This window comes from Sander lucioperca, chromosome 3 (assembly GCF_008315115.2).
Source record: "Sander lucioperca isolate FBNREF2018 chromosome 3, SLUC_FBN_1.2, whole genome shotgun sequence".
NCBI lineage: Eukaryota > Metazoa > Chordata > Actinopteri > Perciformes > Percidae > Sander > Sander lucioperca.
Genome location: NC_050175.1, coordinates 46,514,758 through 46,537,417, shown reverse-complemented (window position 1 = coordinate 46,537,417; position 22,660 = coordinate 46,514,758). Strand labels below are relative to the sequence as shown.

The following is a 22,660-nucleotide window of genomic DNA, read 5'->3' as shown; positions in this document are numbered from 1 at the left end:
CATGAACTACTACGCCTACCATTTGTGGTCACTGTTCCATTATCTTTATTGTGACTATTATTGCCACTGTTCATCACCCCCCCAACCGGCACTGTCAGACACCTCCTACTAAGAGCCTGGGTCTGCTGAGGTTTCTTCCTAAAAGGGAGTTTTTCCTCACCACTGTCTCACTAAATGCTTGCTCTTGGGGGAATTACTGGAATTGTTGGGTCTTTGTAAATTATAGAGTGTGGTCTAGACCTACTCCATCTGTAAAGTGTCTCGAGATAACTCCTGTTATGATTTGATACTATAAATAAAATTGAATTGAATTGGAAATACATTGGTATGTGGCAAGTGAATTCATATGAAGTAACATTTATCCACGATCCACTTTATCCACAAGATTGGGAATGATTGAGATTTCTCTTGGCACAGCTACCAGAAGACTTCCAACTTTCAGACAGGTTGCTCACGTCACATCTACGTCTTCAAGCTCAGTTGGAGGCTGCTCAGTAACGCTCAGCCATCACCGGGAAAGAGACTTCTAATATCCTTCACTTGTCTCTGTCGAAGTCTATGGCCTGGCTGTGTCCATTTCTTTCACTGTCTATGGGAGTACCCCCCTAACCACGGAGTACCCCCTTACCGCTGGGTACCCCCTGGCTAGGAAACATTGGAGTACGGCATTGATCAGAAAACATTCACACGTGTGCTTTTCTTCATTTCTTTCTCAGCCTCGTTTGTCTTTTTCTGTTTTTAATAAACTGATGACTTCATATTTAACCGGTTTAACTTCTTGTTCAAAATGATCTTCACTCATCAGAAACTGACTGAACACATGACGATGACCCGAGACGTGATGAGTCTTCACTTCCTGTCTCAGATGTGCAGGAACAGGGCGTCGTCAAAATGTAGTCAAGGAAACCATAAATCCATAAATCAGTTTCCGTGGAGACAGGATGAGTTGCGGTTTAATCAGCTGACGGACATCCTAAAGTTTATTAACCAGAGTTTAATCTGAGAGGAAACTGAACCCGGGAAAGGGATGTTTGGGGTCCCCCCCCCCGACCCGTTAGGGGGTGAAGACGGATGGAAACTGAACCAGGTTGACCCAGACGTGTTGAAACAGAGACTTCCACAGACTTCTGCTGTTATCGGAAAAGGCATGAGCATAGCTAGCGGCCCTCTTGAATGCATGTGAGCCAGACCGAACAGGCGCAGACACACGTGCGTGCACGCACATACACACAGACACACACACAGACACACACACGTCTCTGATCACAAAGTAAAAGCAGTTCAGTAGACGTTGATTCTTTACAGAAATTTATTCAGACTGAAAGTTCAAAATCGAAACAAACAGAAAATCAGAAAGAATATTTCTTCATGCCGGAATCAAACACACGTGTAGACTCTTCAGCTGTAAACAAAACAATCTGCTCTGATTTATCGACCAATAAAAGAAACATTGTAAAGACCTTGTTAAATCATATATGGATTAAATATTCAGATAAACCTGTTGGATTACTATTTCCACGTTTACTTTTCTGAAGATCAACAGCAAACTCATCATCAACACCCTGGTTATTGTAGATTTGTTAAGTGCAACCTGTTTACAGTGCAACATGTTTATAGTGCAACATGTTTATAGTGCAACATGTTTACAGTGCAACATGTTTACAGTGCAACATGTTTATAGTGCAACATGTTTACAGTGCAACATGTTTACAGTGCAACATGTTGACAGTGCAACATGTTGACAGTGAACATGTTGACAGTGAACATGTTGACAGTGCAACATGTTGACAGTGAACATGTTGACAGTGCAACATGTTGACAGTGAACATGTTGACAGTGCAACATGTTGACAGTGAACATGTTTATAGTGCAACATGTTGACAGTGCAACATGTTGACAGTGAACATGTTGACAGTGCAACATGTTGACAGTGAACATGTTTATAGTGCAACATGTTGACAGTGCAACATGTTGACAGTGCAACATGTTGACAGTGAACATGTTGACAGTGCAACATGTTGACAGTGCAACATGTTGACAGTGAACATGTTTATAGTGCAACATGTTGACAGTGCAACATGTTTATAGTGAACATGTTGACAGTGAACATGTTGACAGTGCAACATGTTTATAGTGCAACATGTTGACAGTGAACATGTTGACAGTGAACATGTTTATAGTGCAACATGTTGACAGTGAACATGTTTATAGTGCAACATGTTGACAGTGCAACATGTTTATAGTGAACATGTTGACAGTGAACATGTTGACAGTGAACATGTTGACAGTGCAACATGTTGACAGTAAACATGTTGACAGTGAACATGTTGACAGTGAACATGTTGACAGTGAACATGTTTATAGTGCAACATGTTGACAGTGCAACATGTTGACAGTGAACATGTTGACAGTGAACATGTTGACAGTGCAACATGTTTACAGTGCAACATGTTGACAGTGAACATGTTTATAGTGCAACATGTTGACAGTGAACATGTTGACAGTGAACATGTTGACAGTGAACATGTTGACAGTGAACATGTTGACAGTGCAACATGTTGACAGTGAACATGTTGACAGTGAACATGTTGACAGTGCAACATGTTGACAGTGAACATGTTGACAGTGAACATGTTTATAGTGCAACATGTTGACAGTGAACATGTTGATAGTGCGACATGTTGACAGTGCGACATGTTGACAGTGCGACAGACAAACAGAAGAACCCCAAACTGAGGGGACTTCAAATAAATCAAATTAAAAATGAACTGGTCAGCACATTTATATCCATGAGTGTTAAATCATAATAATCAGGATGACTGAATGTTTCATTCTTTAGCGACATGAAGTCGTTTGTTTCTTGTAAAAAATAATTCAATAACAATCACATGACTTCATTTGTTGAAGGGTTTTAACCCAGAATGCCTCACAGCATCATTCAAAATAAGAGTCTGCTGGGAATCAAACCCTCAGCTCTTTGGACAGTGCGCCTGAGATTACAGATAGGGGAAGTCCCGCCCCTTCCTGTGTGTAAGTCCCGCCCCTTCCTGTGTCCACCATGGGACTTTATTTCAGTAAAAAGTATCCGGTAGTGAACGGGGAGAAACTAATAATGTTTAGATCCTGTTAGAATTGAGCCATGAATTACACATCTGATGGTTGTCAGTTAAAAGATAATTTATCAAGTGAAGAAAGTGTCAGTAAGTGTGTAATACGGACACATTTTTACTGAAATAAAGTCCCATGGTGGACCTCTCTATGGATGATATATTTATGTTTTAAGCTACGTCTCTACAGGGTTATGTTTCTTAAAGCAGCAGTGCGACAGAGTCGATCATTCCTGGGCAGGAAGTGACCTCACTGTTTGTTGTTTGGTTTGAGGAAGCGCTGGGACTTCTGCCTCGCCATGTGGTGCTGCTGCTGCGCCATCCGAGCGTCGGAGATGGTTGCCTGCAGCTTCTGTAGGTCACCATGGTAAACACACACACACACACACACACACACACACACACAGTGATGAACTATGGTAACTGGATATCAGACTAAAAGATGGCTACGGCTGCAGCTAAAGAATATTTTCTTTATCCATTAATCTGCCGAATGTTTCCTCGATACCTGAGCAGTGTTTGGGTCTCTGAGCTGAACGTTCCTCACCGGCTCCTGGCCATCTCTCTTTGGCAACTTCAACTTCTGCTGCTCCTGAAATACACAGCGACAACCTCAGGAAACATGATCTGTATATCCTAAAATCCAGGATAATTACTTTCATCCAAGAAAAGAACATACAGTACTTAGTAAATGTCAAATTCGCCTTCTCCAAATGCCCAAAGCTACGATCATACTATATACACCTTACATACTTTTATTAACAAACATGTCCACCATAACAAGGGAGGGAAAATGACTTTAAAAAGCTTTTCAGAATCAGAATCAGAGTTTATTGTCACAGTAGTTATGCTACATGGAATTAGCTTTGGTGATTGTTGCAAACATACAAACATATTAAACATTTATATGAATAAAAAATAAATACATTAAAACTAAAAAAAGTTTTGATTTTATTTGGCATGAAGGACTTTTCCTTAAAGGAGCTTCCCCGGTCTTATAACACAACGGTAGTCTGCAAGAGCTTCCTGTATTTGATCCGATGGTCCGAGCCCTCCAAAAAAGGCTTTTACAGTAGAAACGAAGCGGACCATGGTTCAGTTTGATCCGGACCAAGAGTACCTCTTTAGTAGGACCAAATGTTGGCTGTTCCGTCCGGAGGTTTCACATCTGTAATTTTGGTTCGGATGTAGTCTATATCCTCGACGTTCAACTTCCGGGATTGTTCCATTGCCGACTCATCTAGGCCGGATATCCGTCGCCTTGGGCTTCCTTTGTGTTGGCGTTCTAACCTCTGGTGGATTTGTGAGGACTATGGTTAACTGCTCCTCAGATCTCTGCAGGGTAAATCCAGACAGCTAGCTAGACTATCTGTCCAATCTGAGTTTTCTGTTGCACGACTAAAACTACTTTTGAACGTACACATGTTCCACCAAAACAAGTTCCTTCCCTGAGGCTATTTAGCAGAGGCACAGTTGCTCTGCCCGGAGCTTAGTACCGCCCAAGACGATTGTGATTGGTTTAAAGAAATGCCAATAAACCAGAGCAGGTTTTTCTACCATCCAGGAATGCTGTGTGGACTAGACAGACCTTCCTCCGCAGCACTGTGGAGGAAGGTCTGGCAAAGCGAGATTAGTTTGGATCAAACTGAAAAGTCTAAAAAGTCTGGACCAAATGAGTTAGGTGTGAAAGATCCCTAAAATAGAGATTAGATACCTGCTTTATGCAGATGATCTTATTCTGTTTTCTGCAATAAGAGATGGTCTACAACATAACCTGTCCATCCTGGAACAATACTGCCATAACTGGGACTTGGAGGTCAATTTCAAGAAAACTTAAATCATGATCTTTAAAAAAAAAACATATCTTGAAACCAAATACCATTTTACTTTGAATATCACCCAAACTAAACACACAGAAATGATACGTAACATGGTCTGACCTTATCTGCATCAGGACATTTCAATAAGACAATAACTTCAATCAAAGAAAAAGCACGCAGGGCAATGTGTGCATTAAAAACCAAGCTGTTCAACATTTACATTCCCATAGCTCTATATGGACATCTGGGGCCGGCTCAGCAGATTGGAGCATGACTCTTGGAACAAACGGCCAATAGAACCCCTCCACACTGAATTCTGTCTAAGAACTGTAACTACTCAAAGGAAAACGCCAAATAACGCCTGTCGAGCAGAACCAGGACATTACCCATTACTGCTAAACATACAGAAACCAGCTATAACATTTTGGATGCATCTAAACTCAAGTGAAAAAGACACACTCCATTTTAAAGTTTATAAACCCTGAAAACAGTCAGCTGATGGTGAAGATAACTAACCAGAACCAGTCCTCTCAGTCAGCTGACGGTGAAGATAACTAACCAGAACCAGTCCCCTCAGTCAGCTGATGGTGAAGATAACTAACCAGAACCAGTCCCCTCAGTCAGCTGATGGTGAAGATAACTAACCAGAACCAGTCCTCTCAGTCAGCTGATGGTGAAGCTAACTAACCAGAACCAGTCCCCTCAGTGTTTTGACTGTACCTTGCAGTAGATCAGCAGGTCCGTTCCCACCACTGCCGGAGGTCGGTAGAAGTTCTCAAACAAACACTCCCACTCTCTGCTAAAATGGCCGACGAAGTCGATCTCCTTCACACACATAACCCTCCTACACAACAACACACAGACATAAATATACTGTAAAACAACTACACACAGACAGAAATATACTGTAAAACAACAACACAGACATAAATATACTGTAAAACAACTACACACAGACATAAATATACTGTAAAACAACAACACAGACATAAATATACTGTAAAACAACAACACAGACATAAATATACTGTAAAACAACAACACAGACAGAAATATACTGTAAAAAAACACATACATAAATATACTGTAAAACAACTACACACAGACATAAATATACTGTAAAACAACAACACAGACATAAATATACTGTAAAACAACAACACAGACATAAATATACTGTAAAACAACACAGACATAAATATACTGTAAAACAACAACACAGACATAAATATACTGTAAAACAACAACACAGACATAAATATACTGTAAAACAACAACAGACAGAAATATACTGTAAAACAACAACACAGACAGAAATATACTGTAAAACAACAACACAGACAGAAATATACTGTAAAACAACTACACACAGAAATATACTGTAAAACAGCTAGACACAGACGTAACTAAAGCTGAAAGCAGCGATGGACAGGCCCTCGCACTTCAACACGGCTGAGTGTTTGTGCGACCGTCGCACAATGTGCACACGAGTTAGCCTTCCTGCGGGGAGTGTGAAGCATTGCTTCCTGTGTCCACGTCAGGCAGTTCATTTAAATATAAACGACGGCACAGTTTCAGGCAGATTGGACGATGTACATCTGGCTTACAATAACTTCCTGTTTCATGGCGAAACACACAAAATGGCCGCCACGCCCACACAGCTCGACGAAAACTCAAACATTTAATAACTTTTCATCTTTAAGGTCTTTAGATTGCATAGATAAAATTGTAATGCGATCAGGTTAAATCTGAAGGAGGAGATGGTTAAAGTATGACGCTTGGAAATGGCAAAATACGCACTAAAATTACACAGTAAATCCGAATTTGCTGACTTCCTGTTGAGTTTAGGGTACACCCCAAGAGGCTTTTTTTATACGTCAACATATTACATATGCCCACCAATTCTCATACGTCTACGTGAAAGTTAGAGGAGGGGGCTTTTACTTTGAAAACTTTTAGGGGGCGCTATTCATGAATTTTGCTGCGTTTTCTGAGGGTTGCTACCAACAGGAAGTGTTTCTGAGGGCTGGTACCAACAGGAAGTGTTTCTGAGGGAACCAACAGGAAGTGTTTCTGAGGGTTGGTACCAACAGGAAGTGTTTCTGAGGGAACCAACAGGAAGTGTTTCTGAGGGTTGGTACCAACAGGAAGTGTTTCTGAGGGAACCAACAGGAAGTGAGTGTGTGAGTGAGTGAGTGAGGGTTTGTACCAACAGGAAGCGAGTGAGTGAGGGTTTGTACCAACAGGAAGTGAGTGAGTGAGGGTTTGTACCAACAGGAAGTGAGTGATGGTACCTGTTGGTGATGATGATGTTGGTCTTTCGGTGTCCTGGATACGGACAGAGATCTCTGAACACTTCTCCTTCCAGCTGTTTGATCTCTGACCTCTGAAACACACACACACACACACACACACACACACACACACACACACACACACACACACACACCTGAGGGTCACAGTTCAGGTTTAGAAACAAGATGCATTTTTCTACAGGTAACAGAAAATACCAAACAATAAAAACTTGTTTTCTTGTCTCAGGCTGACTGATATCAGGAACATGGTTTTCTTGTCTCAGGCTGATATCAGGAACATGGTTTTCTTGTCTCAGACTGACTGATATCAGGAACATGGTTTTCTTGTCTCAGGCTGACTGATATCAGGAACATGGTTTGAACTGATTGATGAACTGGTTGTTTTGCAACCTGCAGACAGCACACAGTGATTAAACAGAGAAGACTAAATACAGCTCAGAGGGTGAAGGACAGCTCACACATGTTGAGTTGGGTTGTTGAGTCCAGAGTCCTATCCACACAGGAAGTGTTTTTAGAAGAGATTTTGATGTCCGTCACTTGACTCCCATGTTATCCAGTGTCTCCCCTATCACAGGAAACTCCACCAGGCCAGAGAAATAACCCCAAATATCCGTTGGGTTTCAGCGCTGGAAGATGAGACTGCAAGGAACTCACAGCTGGTGTGTGTGTGAGTGTGAGTGTGTGTGAGTGTGTGTGTGTGTGTGTGTGTGTGTCTGTGTACGTGTGTGTGTGTGTGTGTGTGTGTGTCTGTCTGTGTGTGCGTGTGTGTGTGTACGTGTGTGTGTGTGTGTGTACGTGTGTGTGTGTGTGTCTGTGTGCGTGCTTGCGTGTGTGTGTGTGTGTGTGTGTGTGTGCGTGTATGTGTGTGTGTGCGTGTATGTGTGTGTGTGCGTGTGTGTCTGTGTACGTGTGTGTGTGTGTGTGTGTGTGTGTGTGTACGTGTGTGTGTGTGTGTGTGTGTGTGTGTGTGTACATGTGTGTGTGTGTGTGTGTGCGTGTGTATGTCTGTGTACGTGTGTGTGTGTGTGTAATCATTCATCAGTCAGAGTCATTTATGATAATCAGGTAAATGATGTCAGCTTGTTAAATATGAATATGTTCTAGTGTCTCCTCTGGGACAGGACAGTGAGATCTTTGAGTTGTGGACATGACATGTGAGGACGTTTATCTTAGAAAACACTGATCTACATTTTAGAGACAGAACTACTCATCCATTCATCCAGGAACTGGTCCAACATTAATCACCGTGAGAATAATCAGAGTATTTCAGCCCATGTGTGCGTCTGATTTTGGGAAATAAAAGCTGCTGCAGACCTGAGACAGCGTGAAGAAAGACTTTTATTGAACAGAAACGTTAAAGTTCAACACAAGCAACGAAGGTCATGCTGAGACAAAGAAAATCAACTCAGACTCATTCATACCAACAATATGTCACCACACAGAGACAACAATATGAAATATTATATCTTCATTTACAGGTTTAGACTCAAGTCAAACTGACAAACAACATCTTACAAAAATATGTCAAAGATCTAGGACAGAGAAGACATTTAGTCAACGCTCTATAATAAAATAAGTTCCTGATTTTGGTTAAATTAAGTGTAGATGGTCATAAACATAAACTATAATACAATATAAAGAGGTAGAAACAGAAATATAGAAACTACTTCCAGAAAGAAAAGCAGAAATGTTCTTTCTAGAAAATGAATCAAACTCAGCTGAGCGTAAAAAGTTTGAGGTATGAGAGAAAGATTTGGCATGCATAGAATCATCTCAGCACAGCATTTATAGGTTAATGTAGGATGAAAGGATGAGAGGATGAAAGGATGAGGACATGAATCATCATCTGATACAGAATCAATACAGTGGATCCTGTTTATTCCTCATCAGGCTGCATGTCAAAACACAAACACAAGACAGAGAAGAAGAACAAAGTGGTTAGAGGCAGAGAAGAAGAGTCCTGACACCAAAGAGATGGCGACCAAGCCAACGCTGGCATCGCCTCCGTGACGCTTACCCTCTTATCAACATGGCATCATGACTCATAAACATACACGCCAACTTACTCAAGCCAAGTGGCGTGTTATATGTACGCTTTTTCAGCTATCCGCGTGGATGTCTACGCTGTATACAGTTCGTACACATTCACGCCACCTGGCGTGTTATCACCAGAAGAAAGCGACAATTGGGTTTAGGAAACGTCACACACAGGTCACACGCGGGACCTGATCCCCGGTCTCCTGGGTGAAAGTCCTGTGTTTGACCCATCCTCCCCCCCGACCAACCTCCCTATGCAGATTTTCTCCCTTTCATTTTACTCGCTACTGGACTGAGGTGTGCTGACTGAGGTGTGCTGACATCGATGCGTGCCCCACTTCAGGCAAACGAGGCCAGGAGTCGGGCCGCGGAGGTCGGGAGCAGAGCGAAGGGACTGGGCGGAGGTATCGCCACACACGTCGCACAGCTGAGCCCCTGAGTGGGGACGCTACAGGCCATCAGCGGCGGAAGCGCAGACACCGAGGGAAGCAAGGAGGGCTGCTTGTGAAGCTGCGCGGCCGCCAGTCGAGGATCCCGCTGCCGTCCATCTACCTGGCGAATGTCCAGTCATTGCCGAACAAGACGGACGACTTGCTGAGCCGCATCAAGACCCAGCGCGAGGCCCGGGACTGCTCCGTGTACTGTCTGACAGAGACGTGGCTACATAGCGGCGTGCCGGACTCTTCTTTCCAGCCGCCGGGCTTCTCTGTCCACCGCTCGGACAGGGTGAAGGAGCGTACCGGAAAATCAGAAGGTGGAGGTGTGTGTTTTCTAATTAACGAACTTTGGTGCATGGATTGTGTCATCGTGAACAAAACTTGTAACGTTAACTTGGAATGTCTTATTTTGAAATGCCGCCCCTTTTATCTCCCACACTTCTGCTGCCTTGAGTGAATTAAGTGACATTGTACACAAATTTGAGAACTCCCATGTTAATGCTGTGGCTATATTAGCTGGTGATTTTAATAAATGTAATTTTAAAACTGCCTTTCCCAACTACTATCAGCATGTTAAACATCCAACTAGGGGAGCACACATCCTGGATCACTGTTACAGTAATGTAAAATCTGCTTATAAATCCAGTCTCAGACCAGCCTTTGGAAAATCAGATCACTCCTCTGTGTTACTTCTTTCTACATATATACAGAGGAGTAAACAATCAAAACCTTCGTCATGTATTGTTCAGTGCTGGACGAAGGAGAGTGAAGTGAAATTACAAGGATGCTTTGATGCTACTGATTGGTCTGTGTTCCATTCAGAAAATTTGGACGAGTATTGTGATGCAGTGACTGGGTACATTGACCTTTGCATTGATTGCTGTGTTCCAAAAAAGGTAATAAAATGGCATGCTAGTCAGAACCCGTGGTACAATGTGGATGTGAATAGGAAAATGCAACAGCGGGCCATGGATTTTAAATCTGGTAATACTGCTGCTTATAAGCTGTCCAGATATTCTTTGGAGAGGTCCATAAAAGCTGCTAAACAAGCCTATGGAGCTAAGATAGAGGGTCATTTTATGGAAGGGGATCCCCGACGTATGTGGCAAGGGTTAAATTCTATCACTGCTTGGAAACCTAAAGGAGGATGTATCATTAATGTTGATCCATCCTTGCCAAATGAACTAAATGAGTTTTGTCGTTTTGAAATCGTAAATGTTGAACCTGTTGTTTTTCCTGCTTGTAATGAGCAGAGTTTTACCATCATTCAAGAGGATGTCCAGAGGGTTCTGGCCAGGACGAAGGTTAGGAAGGTACCTGGACCGGATTGTATTCCTCCCCGTGTCCTTAAATTGTGCTCCGAGCAACTTGCTCCTGTTCTGACAGATCTTTTCAACATGTCACTGGAGAAGTGCACTGTTCCAGCTAGCTTTAAAAGATCAATCATAATTCCAGTGCCCAAGAAGACACCTGTGACGTGTCGAAATGACTATCGGCCAGCGGCCCTCACATCTGTCCTGATGAAAACCTTTGAGCGGTTGGTGTTGGATTCTATCAGAGATCAAATCCCTGTGTCTGTGGACCCACTACAATTTGCTTATAGGAAAAACAGAAGTGTTGAGGACGGCATTTCCTTTGCTTTAAACTCTGTCTACAAGCATCTAGATGTACATAAATCATATGCTAGAATGCTATTCATAGACTACAGTTCAGCTTTTAATTCAATGGTCCCAACAAAGCTCATTCACAAATTGAAATGTCTTGGACTGTCTTTGGGCCATTTGTAAATGGATTTTAAATTTTTTGACTTGTCGACCACGAAGGGTCAAAATCAATGGTTGTATTTCAGATGAGCTGTATGTTAGCACTGGTTCACCGCAAGGGTGTATTTTGAGTCCCCTGCTGTTTACATTGTATACTCATGACCTCACAGCATCTCATGATAATAATGTGATAATCAAATATGCCGATGATACAACTATCATTGGGCTGATCAGTTCAAATGATGAATCTCATTATTGCGAGGAGGTGGAGAATGTTGTTCAATGGAGTAAAGAAAACAACTTGCTTTTGAACACTTCAAAAACTTGTGAATTTGTTATTGATTTTTGTCACAATAGGAATCAGTTGCCTATTACTATCCATGATTCTGATGTACAGATTATTGAGAAATGTAAATTCTTGTGTGTGACTCTTTGTCATGATTTGAATTGGAGCTCTAATACGACTAACATCGCTAAGAAAGCGAGACAGCACCTCTTCTTTTTACGTAGGCTTCGAGAGTTTACTCAAAATACTAAGATTCTTTTGAACTTTTACTATTGTGTAATTGAGAGTGTCCTAACCAGTTGTATTACTGCGTGGTTTGGTAATCTTACTCTGGAAGAGAAGAAGGCTTTAAATAAAGTTGTTCGCTCAGCCAGCAGAATTATTGGCTGCACTTTACCGCTCCTGGAGGTCACATATAAAGCTAGACTCTTGAATCGAGCTTTACAACTGGCTAACGATGCCTCAGGCCATCCAGCAGGTCCTTTCTTTGAGATGCTTCCCTCAGGGAGAAGGTATCGTTCTGTCAAATGTTCCACTGATCGCTATTTAAACAGTTTCTTTCCACAAGCTGTGATTACTTTAAACAAAGCACCTTAAACTAGGCACTTTAAATTTATGTATGGATTTTTATTGTATAGTATTTTAATATTGAGGTTTTATGTGGCATTTGCTTGTCTGTTTGTATGTTGTGTCCTTTTATGTGTTGACCTTGCACTTTGAGCTCCTTGCACATTTTTTTCCAATGTGGGTTACACTGCAAATGGCTAATGAAGTGAATTTGAATCTGTGATTCTGCTACGGCGTCAATTCACACGCAATCACAAGGTAATGTAAGTCAATGGAGGCCAAATAGCGTTGATAAACACGCTACAAAGCCAGTATGCGTCTTGATAACACGGCAATAATGGCATACGCATTGACGTGTCATACATAGTCCACTTCATGTCATCAGTCTGCTCTCAATAGTGAGAACCTTTAGGGGGTCCATTGGTCTGTCTGTCTAGTTCTAACCTTTAGGGGGTCCATTGGTCCGTCTGTCTGTCTATTTCTAACCTTTAGGGGGTCCATTGGTCCGTCTGTCTGTTCAGGTCTAAAAGCTGTGTGTGTTTGGATTGATCAGATGAAGATGAAATATGAGAAGAGCTTTCTGTGTGCTCTCCACCTTCGTTCACTACCGTCATTCTTCTCGGGCACTAAGTGGCTGAAACATAACAGCCAATCAGAGAGCTTGATGTTGAATTCAACAAGTCGAATCGGTCCAAAGTTTAAATCTACATAAACATATCTTTATTTGCTTTACACTACTGTGTATCTGGGAGATTTTGGCGGACACAGACTGTGATTTAACAGAGTCAAAGAATCAAAGAGATCTCACCTGGAAGAGGTCGAAGCCCTGCGACTCGCTCAGGTCGTACGGTCGGATGATCCCGTCCTCTCGGATCAGACGCACCGGACGCAGTTTGGTCACTTCCTCTGTCGACTCCGCCGCTCTGACATCACAACACACACACACACACACACACACACACACACACACACACAGACACACACAGACACACACACACACACAGACACACACACAGAGACACACACACACACACACACACACACACACAGAGACACACAGACACAGACACAAACACACACACACACACACACACACACACACACAGTTACCAGTTATCACTCACCTCAACCTGAGAAACTTTAAACTGAACAGAACCAACATCTGAGGTGAAAGATGAAGAAGTGAGTTTTAAAGTTGGAGAGAATCGTCAGGGGTCAGGCGGCGAGATGAATTATTGTCTCAACGTTTCTGAGATTAACGTGAAGCTCATTCTTTCTGTTCAGTGCACACGATGCTGTTGGATGCTTCTGAAACGTGGGATATCTCACCTTTCATGGCCTCTACAGTGACAGCATGAAACATAACGGTCAACAGGTTATTACGGACTGACTGATGTCACAGAACAGATGGATGCTGGGAAATGTTTCAGGAACAGAGGCTAAAATACTAAAATATCTAAATGTTAAAATGTTTTCTCCAGAAGCTGCCGTTTGGTTCAGCTGAAGCTGCAGTGAAAGCAGAGTGAGACCTCTTGCTCTCCTGTGTCTGTCGCCCGGGCAACGCATGCGCTCAACAGCCAATAGGAACCAGGAGAGTAAACTTCTCTATGGACCAACACAGAGCAGGGGGTTCTGGGTAACTGTGTGTCTCAGACGAGCCGACACATCAACCTCCCAAATCTCTAAAACTCATCGTGAGAACCTGCGCTTCCAGCGAGCTGATTGGTTGATTCAAATCTCCGGGAAGCGTTCGTGTTCAAAACGGAGACAAAAAAAGGTAAACAGCCACGTAAATGCATCCGAGCGACCAGCGTGTACGAGTATTCTCCTTCAGTGAACTCGGAGCAGGCCATGTGGCTGCTCATCGCGTTTCACGTTGGTCAGCTGTAAACTTGAATTTAGGAGTCAGGTGACAGCCATCGGGGGCTTACAGAGGGGCGAAGCCTGTGGACTCACGGTGCTGCAGCAGGCGGGGGGGGGGCTACGAGCAGAGTTAGACAGATGGACGATGTGAGCATGAATCAGTTGAGGACACAGTGGATGAAGACACGATGCCGAGACTTACCGTCCGTCTGCTGCGGGACGACAACAACATGCAGGAATACCAACGGTAAAACTCAACTCCTTCACAGCTCTTAATCAGAATACTGACCCCCATCCTGGACATCTGCACACAGGGCTTAAACTACCTAAAAAGATATCTGGTGTATCTTTGTCTCTGTTTCGGTACGTATTGTTTATTCTCATTCATCTTTAATATGTTTGTTTGTGCACCAATCACCAAGGCAGATTCTAATAAACTCCTTTCTGAGATGGATTACATTCAAAGAGATTCTGAAGAAAACAGACTATATGAGCAGTGTGGAAGGAGTTCAGCTTTACCGTGTTTGACATGAAATACTCACACACCAAAACCACAAGAAAAAGAAAGAACAGAACTCCGGGAGATGACGTCCCGAGACAGAAAACAAAGGCAGAAAAATGTGAAAATTAGTGAGCAGACAGCAGACACGTTGTGAAGCACACAGACAACACAGGAAGGTCATTATGCATAATCCTGAACAACTGGCAGAGACAGGACCTATCTGATGTCTGCTGGAGGTTTCAATGAAGTAGAGAGAGAGTACCTCTGGATGCCCTGGAAGGTGCTGCTGGCCATGTCCACGATGCCGCCCGTCGGCCGGGCCACCACGCCCACCAAACCTTTTCCGATGCCTTTAAAGAACCCAGCCGCGCCCTCCTTCATCGCTCCTAAACACATAAACACCCAGCAATGAATCACAGCAGCCACAATACCCCCAAACCCCCCAAAGAGAGCACACTATGCCTGTATTAGCGTAGGAAATCTTGAGTTATGGCCAAAAACAGGTTTGTGGGGTCCAGTGACTTTGACCTTTCACCTCCTAAATGCGATCAGTTCATCTCTGTTCATTTAGTTTTATGTGAAGCACATTGTATTGCCACGGGTATGGAATGTGCTATATAAATAAACTTGACTTGACTCTGAGTCAGAGTGGACATTTGTGCCAAATCTGATGAAATCAGTTGGAATATTTTGAGAAGAAAAAAAGTCAGAAACTTTTAGAAAAAAATGGAATATTTTAAGAACAATGTTGGAAAAGCTGGAGCAGATAATAAATCAAAAAGACTTGCTAAAGAAGTTTAGCAGCTGAAGCGTATAATGAGTTAAAGTAGTGTTTTTCAAATGGGGATACGCGTACCCCTGGGGGTACTTTGGAGTACTGCAGGGGGTACGTGATCTTTTTGCAAAATGCTCATTTAAAAATATGTCATGCATAATTCCTAAAATAATTATACTATAATAATGAATGAATTAAGTGATGGATTCTGAACATTTGAAATGTAGCATTTAAATATTTTTCAGTTACAAGGTTGTTGTTTAGTGAATCTATTACTGCCGACACTGTATTGTTCCTCTTTATATAGATGTAAACATGTTTTTGCGCTGGTCAGGGGGTACTTGGCTTAAAAACACAATTCAAAGGGGGTACATTATTGAAAAAAGTTTGAGAACCCCTGAGTTAAAGGATGGAAGACCAGTGGTCCACTCACCCTCCACCGGTTTGGTGACGATGCCGGTGACTCCGCCCATGACTCCCTGCAGAGAAACAAACTGTTACTGACTAACATCAGCCTGAAACACAGACAGTGTTCAGAGGACGTGAGGGAGTGCTCGGGACCTTCAGCAGTCCTTTTCCTCCTTTAGCCAGACTCTCTCCAAAGTCTCTGGGCGGCCGGTTCATCTCCTCTCGCCGTTTCTGCTGGAAGTCTTTGTCCATGGTGATGGCTGCCAGACCCTTCCCCACCGAGCCCGTGATCCGGGACACCATGCCGGCAGCGCCGCCTGCAATAGGTCGGGGGGGGGGGACCATGAGAACAGCAAGGAATATACCTCCATAACCTGCCCATAAACCTGTGCAATATACTTATACAATAGACGATAGAGATTAATTATGTACAACAGTGTATAGTTAGATATATATACACACATCTCTAACTATACACTGTTGTACATAATTAATCTCTATCGTCTACATAACTGCACAGAATACTGTTCTCAACCTGCACTTTGGTATTTAATGCTTCTTTTGCACTTCTGGTTGGATGTCAACCTCATTTCATTGGCTCTGTACCTGGACTCTGCTAAATGACAATAAAGTTGACTCTAATCTAATCTAGTAACTAGGGGTGTCAAGATTCTCCAAATCCTCGATCCGATGACATTTTCGATTCTAAGGTCACGGTTCAATTCGATTCTTGATTTTTACTTCTTTTTTTTAAAGTACAGGTTGCTATGCCATTCATAGACTAGACTTTTATGTAAAATAATATCTGACATTTGTTCGCAATCTACCACATTACATTGTCAAAATTAAAACATGTATTAACAACATAATGTAACAATAACATGTCTTCAGTCAATTGGAAACTTGACAATTTGTCAATAAAGTAAAAAGAAAAACAAAAGTTTACCGACAATCCTGAGGGCAGACGCTCAGCAGCACACAGAGTTTGGTGTTAAAGCCCCCAACGTTGTCTTCCAGGCAGCGCTGCCTGGAAGGCACTAGGATTAGGCAATGGTTATGGTGGAAGACGACGGTCGCAGCGCTGCCTTGAAGGCTTAGTTGGGGGCTTAAAACACCATGGAGCCAGCACAGCAGCTGAGCAGACAGAGAGCAGAGAGGGCGACTTGGCAGTCCGCTACGGTGTTGCTCTCTCTAATATAACCAATATAAGCTGCTCTGTTTAGGATACAAAACGTCCATGTAGGCTGAAATTCAACCGTGTGGTTTTGTTGGGATTTAAAATCGAAACATTTTAACCCTAACCCAAGATCCTGCAGGACACCACGGGAACAGGAAGCCATGGGAGGAAACAGCGAGCAATAACTCCAACGTTTTAACCCAAATCTGACCCTAACCCAGGGGAGGAAACAGGAAGCCAGAGATTGTGGTTGAGAGCCAGTCTCTTACCGACAGTGTGACCCAGCAGGCTGCGGACTCCGATCACGAAACCTTCAGCAAACTCTTCCGGACCCTGAACAGCTCCCTGAGGAACACACAGCCTCACTTAAAGGTCTCAGAGTGCAGGTCTTCACAGTTCAGTACTTAAAAAGTGTGTGTGTGTGTGTGTGTTACCTGGAAAGGTTCGTAGAAGAAGGCCTCCACTCCCTCTGACAGACCTCGGATCAGTCCAAAAGGGTTTCCCAGGACGTCCAGACCCAGAACCAGAACATACATCTGCTTCAGGAACTGCAGACACAAACACCACCGACCGTTGGTCTCACTACATATCTAATCTTTATATCCATCAGAGGGCCAGAACTCATATTAAACAAAAAGGATCTTTCTTCCTATCTTACAGACATCAACCCACTATGAAGAGGTTATGGGTGATGTTTTGGGGTTATGACGGGTTACCTGTTCAGAGTAGTGTCGGACCACGGCCCACATCAGCTTGTCTCTGCGGTAGAACTGGTACCTGACCTCAAAGAAAGCCAGCCTGACAGGAAACAGAGAGAGATTCAGCTTCACATCCCAGCAGACACAAGATAACTACAGCTTTTACTTTGAAAAAACATTCCTCTTCCTGCTGCTGCACAATCAAACTGATCATCTGACCTTTCATTAAAGGGACAACAGAGCAGGCTCTCCACGGCCCACAATGCATCTCTCTAACAGCAGGCTCTCCACGGCCCACAATGCATCTCTCTACATTACTTTTTTTTTTTTTTTTATTTAGTAAAGAACATAGGTACATCGCCAGTATGTACATATACAAATAGTCAATACCAGAGGTGCATATACAGAGAAAAATAATGTATATGTAGAAAATAAATTAAAAAGTAGAAAAGAAAAGTGTAGTACATATTAAGTCAAATGTATCACCGATACATGAGAAATTTTTCAAACACACTTCCAGTCTTAATTGCCTTCTTATTTTGAATGTCTCTTAAAGTGTTGCCATATTGGTGCAGTTCTTGAAAGAAGCGTTCAAAGCTTGGTTTGGAGTCCGCCCATTTCTTCTTGTGAATGTGGAATTTTCCCAATAACAAGATTAATTGAACAAAATAGACAACATCTTTGTCCATCTCATTGCCTTCAAAACAAATGAAATATCTTTATCTTTAAATTGAATTGATTGCCCAGTGTTCGTCTTATAAGATGTTGAACATCTACCCAAAATATTTTAGTATACATACAGCGACAGAATAAATGACAGATTGTTTCTTCTTCTAGTTCACAGAAAGTACAAGAATATTCAATATCAAGTTTAAATCTCTTTAATGTCCTTTTTACTGGATATATTTTATGCAAGATTTTAAAAGAAACCTCTTTTACTTTGTTATTAAGACAGAATTTGTCACCAATTAACCAGATTTTTTGCCAGTTCATGTCTCCAAAGATTGAAGCCCAAAATAATTTTCCTGAGGGCAGAGTTACCTCTTGTATACAATTCCTGATGTGTTTATTTGAACATTTATTCTTGGTAATGTCAACCCCCCCAAGGAATATACCACTACTAAACGGATTGATCTCTGACATTACTGAACCTCTAAGAAGTTGCAGCACACTCCTCGACACAGCATCAACAACTGTTGCATATTCTCTTGGAGTGACTGCAAACCAGACTTTGGAGAAGAATTCATTATACTTAAGTAACTGCCCGTCAGCATTAAGGAGTTGTTTTACCAATACAATACCATTAGCAACCCAATTTCAATAATACAGAGATTTATATTTATATTGAATATCCTTGTTATTCCAAATGTAGTAATTGGTTGGCGTAAAATTATGCTTGTAAATTAATTTCCAGGCCAGCAGAGCTTGTTTATGAAAATTGGATAACTTTACAGGTCAATTTTGTAATCACGTTAACAGAAATTTAACTCCACCAACTAATCCAAATATATATTTAGGGAAAGTATTCCAAATACAGTCCTTTTCTTCAATGAAATTAGTTAACCATTTTACTTTGAAAGTATTATTTAATGTTTCAAAACTTAATACTTCTAGACCACCATTTATTCTAATGTTGCACAGGATGTCTTTTCTTAAGTAATGGCATCTGTTCCTCCAAATAAAATTGAATAAGATTTTATCCAATTTTTTGGATATTTCAGAAGGGATGTTCAATGATAATGATACATAGACATTTGCTCAATTATAGGACTGAAATTTAGGTCACTGTGACATTAACTTCTAACTAACTAACTTTGGTTATTTCACATTCCTCAAGTGGTAGTAAAACAGATTTACTCCAATTCATTCTTAAACCTGACACATCAGATAATTCCTTAATACAACTAATTGCTTTTATCACTTCATGTCTATTAGCTAGAAAAATTGTTGCATCATCTGCTAGTTGGGATAATTTAAATTATCTGCCTAAGGCAATTATACCTTGGAAATTACCTTTTTTAAGATGTATAGCCATAATTTGTGTAACAAGGAGCAATAAGAAGGGGCTAAGTGGACACCCTTGTCTTATGCCACGATCAATATCAAATCTAGGAGTCGTAACGTGAGCTAACTTAATTGAAATGTTGCAACCCTTATATAGCGTTTCGACAGCTTTCAAAAATTGGTTCCCAAATCCAAGACACTTAATAACTTTAAACATAAATCGGTGACATATGGTATCAAATGCCTTGCAAAAATCCACAAATAAAATAAAGCTATTGTCCAATATATATTCATCATAGTCAATCATATCCAATACTAATCGTATGTTATTACAAATATTTCTCCCTGGCATGAATCCCGATTGTTCTTCATCAATAATATCATCCAATCCTGATTTCAACCTTTTAGCAAAGACCAATGCGAATAGCTCAGCATCATTATTTAACAGACTAATTGGTCTCCAATTCTCAATACACGGTTTAGGAATCAATTTAATAAGACCTTGTCGAAGAGTTGGAGGTAATTCTCCTTTTCCTATGGCTTCTACAAACTTAGCCGCTAAAAAAAGGTGCTAATGACTCATTAAATACTTTATAAAATTCACTTATCAACCCATCATTCCCAGGAGATTTATTTTCTTTGAGACAGTCAATGCATTTTTGTACTTCTGTTAAACTAATCTTCTGGTCGCAAACTGATTTGAAACTGTCATCAATGCATTTAATGTTCCTTTCCATATCTTCCAGAAACATATCCATATCTCTTTCATTTTCACAGTCAGCAGCATATAACTTTTGATAGAAATCAGCCACATACTGTGAAATACCTTTTACATCTTGCATATTAGATTATTAATTGTAAGTTTACACAGGGAAGACAACTCAAAGTTTCTCTTTTCCAAATTGATGAAGTATTTAGTGCATTTTTCGCCTTGTTCAAGCCACTTCCTCCTAGATCTGATAAAGGCACCCCTGGCCTTCTCCTCGTATATTTTGTCCAATTCAAGTTGTAGAGATGATCTTATCTTCTCTGGATAAACTTATTTTTTCTGATAATGTCATCGCTTTTGTAATTATTTGGGACTCCTTTTCTTTCTTTGCTTTAACAATCCGTTTCCCAAAAGATGAGGCCAAATTCCTATTTTCATATTTCAAAAATTCCCAACAGTTTCCTAAATTATTGATTAAGTTTGCTTGACTCCAGTATCTGTCAATTATTGTTTGGGTTTCTTTTTTAAATTCTTTATTTTGTAACAGTAATTTATTTAATTTTCAGTAATCTTTGTTAGGGTTGTGTCTAACCATCCCAATATTGACATTAATTGTTACAGCCTTATGATCTGTAAAAACTGTGGGTTCTATCATCACTGAGTCAACCTTATTTTCTATGTCTGATGAGACCAGCCAGAAATCTATGCGGGAATGTTGAGATCTATCCTTATTATTCCAAGTATATATGTTTTGGTTTGGGTGTTTATGTCTCCAGATGTCAATTAGGTCCAATTGATTACATATATTTCCTAATTCATTTGTTGCTCTGCCTTTGGGAGGCCATCTATCCATACTTCCATCCATTACTGTATTAAAATCTCCACCCCCATAAAACTTTAGCTGAAGGAAATACCATTACGAGGTGATTCATTTTACATTCTACTGTTGAAAAAATTACTGTTGTTTGGTCTATTATTGGATGCATAGATATTAACCAAAACAAACTGAGATTGGTCAATGTCTACAAGAAGAATTATCCATCTACCATCTGTATGTATTAGGTGCTTGATGACATGACCCTTAAACTTTCCCTGCAATATAGCGACCCCTGCTGACCTATTACTACCAAATGAAAACCACACATCTCTTCCCTATTGACTCCTCCACAATGACACATCTGTTTCAGAAGCATGAGTTTCTTGGATAAAATAAAAATCAGCACCTTTACTCTGGCAATATAAGAATAAACATTTTCTCTTCATCTGGTTTCTAATACCCCTGGCATTGACAGATAAAACAAAAAATAGACATTTCAGAACACAAACAGATAAAGAATAGGCAGCACGGGGGCTCAGCGGTTAGCACTTCTGCCTCACAGCTAGAAGGTTCTGGGTTCGAATCCGGGTCGTTCCGGGCCTTTCTGTGTGGAGTTGCATGTTCTCCCCGTGTTTGTGTGGGTTTCCTCCGGGTGCTCCGGTTTCTTCCCACCATAAAGACATGCATGCTAGGTAATTAGGACTACAGTTGAAAATTAGCCGACAATTGTCTGGGTCTGTCCGAGGTTTCGTCTGGGTCTGTCCGAGGTTTCTTCCTAACAAAAAAGGGAGTTTTTCCTCGCCACTGTCGCAATAGCTACAGCTAATGCTTGCTCTTGAGGCAACCACTGTAATAGTTGGGGCTTCGTAAAGTACAGAGTTTGGTCTAGACCTACTCTATCTGTAAAGTGTCTCGAGATAACTCTTGTTATGATTTGATACTATAAATAAAATTGAATTGAATTGCAGGAATCACTGCACAAGTGTTGTATATTGGTTGCCTTAACAGAACAATATAGGCTACACCATTATGACCGAATCTTACCCAGAATATTCAAGTTTACCTAGAAGTATATTATTATCACATACCTCCGTTTGCTTATTTAAATTCTTTGTCAGTCTATTTTAATCTCTTTCCCGTTAACAAACGCCTTATTTCCCACAAAGTAGGCCTTCTCTCCTCTCTTCCTCGCCGCCTACACGGCAGGCCATAGCCGACTGCGGGTGTCTCTGTCAGCTGTGGTCAGATCCTCTTTGAAGTGGAGCCGGTTGTTCTTCAGGTAGTCGTTCCTCTTGGATCCTCTCCATAACATATCCCTGGACTGGAACCTGATAATTATTGGTCGTATTGGTTGATTGGACCCTCCGTCTTTGGG

The 22,660-nt window shown here is 41.4% G+C and overlaps 1 protein-coding gene and 1 long non-coding RNA gene across 13 annotated transcripts in view; both read right to left on the bottom strand.

Annotated features, from left to right (window-relative positions):
- Nucleotides 1-1,291: 1,291 nt before the first annotated feature.
- On the bottom strand, nucleotides 1,292-2,414 carry LOC116062376. 2 transcript variants are annotated; one of them, XR_004107939.2, is made up of 2 exons: nucleotides 2,355-2,414; nucleotides 1,292-1,591 (listed from the first exon to the last, which is right to left on the bottom strand). It is a non-coding gene; the product is annotated as an uncharacterized LOC116062376 (long non-coding RNA). The 2 variants fall into 2 exon arrangements; XR_004107940.2 differs by lacking the exon at nucleotides 2,355-2,414 and adding an exon at nucleotides 1,937-2,309.
- A 134-nt stretch (nucleotides 2,415-2,548) lies between these two features.
- The window catches only part of vps13c (vacuolar protein sorting 13 homolog C), a 120,751-nt gene continuing 100,639 nt past the window's right edge, over nucleotides 2,549-22,660 (bottom strand). For 2 of the 11 annotated variants that reach the window (XM_035999820.1, XM_035999823.1), the window contains exons 77-88: nucleotides 17,774-17,855; nucleotides 17,492-17,605; nucleotides 17,327-17,402; nucleotides 16,034-16,197; nucleotides 15,906-15,951; nucleotides 14,960-15,083; nucleotides 13,662-13,673; nucleotides 13,141-13,255; nucleotides 7,222-7,313; nucleotides 5,648-5,771; nucleotides 3,616-3,699; nucleotides 2,550-3,459 (exon numbers count right to left, since the gene is read on the bottom strand). In XM_035999820.1, coding sequence (XP_035855713.1) covers nucleotides 3,358-3,459; nucleotides 3,616-3,699; nucleotides 5,648-5,771; nucleotides 7,222-7,313; nucleotides 13,141-13,255; nucleotides 13,662-13,673; nucleotides 14,960-15,083; nucleotides 15,906-15,951; nucleotides 16,034-16,197; nucleotides 17,327-17,402; nucleotides 17,492-17,605; nucleotides 17,774-17,855 — 1,135 coding nt within the window. In that variant the 3' untranslated portion in view covers nucleotides 2,550-3,357. Of the gene's footprint in view, nucleotides 3,460-3,615; nucleotides 3,700-5,647; nucleotides 5,772-7,221; nucleotides 7,314-8,560; nucleotides 9,134-13,140; nucleotides 13,256-13,661; nucleotides 13,674-14,959; nucleotides 15,084-15,905; nucleotides 15,952-16,033; nucleotides 16,198-17,326; nucleotides 17,403-17,491; nucleotides 17,606-17,773; nucleotides 17,856-22,660 lie in introns of those variants that run through there. The other 9 variants (XM_035999824.1, XM_035999825.1, XM_035999826.1 and 6 more) reach the window with 7 other exon arrangements.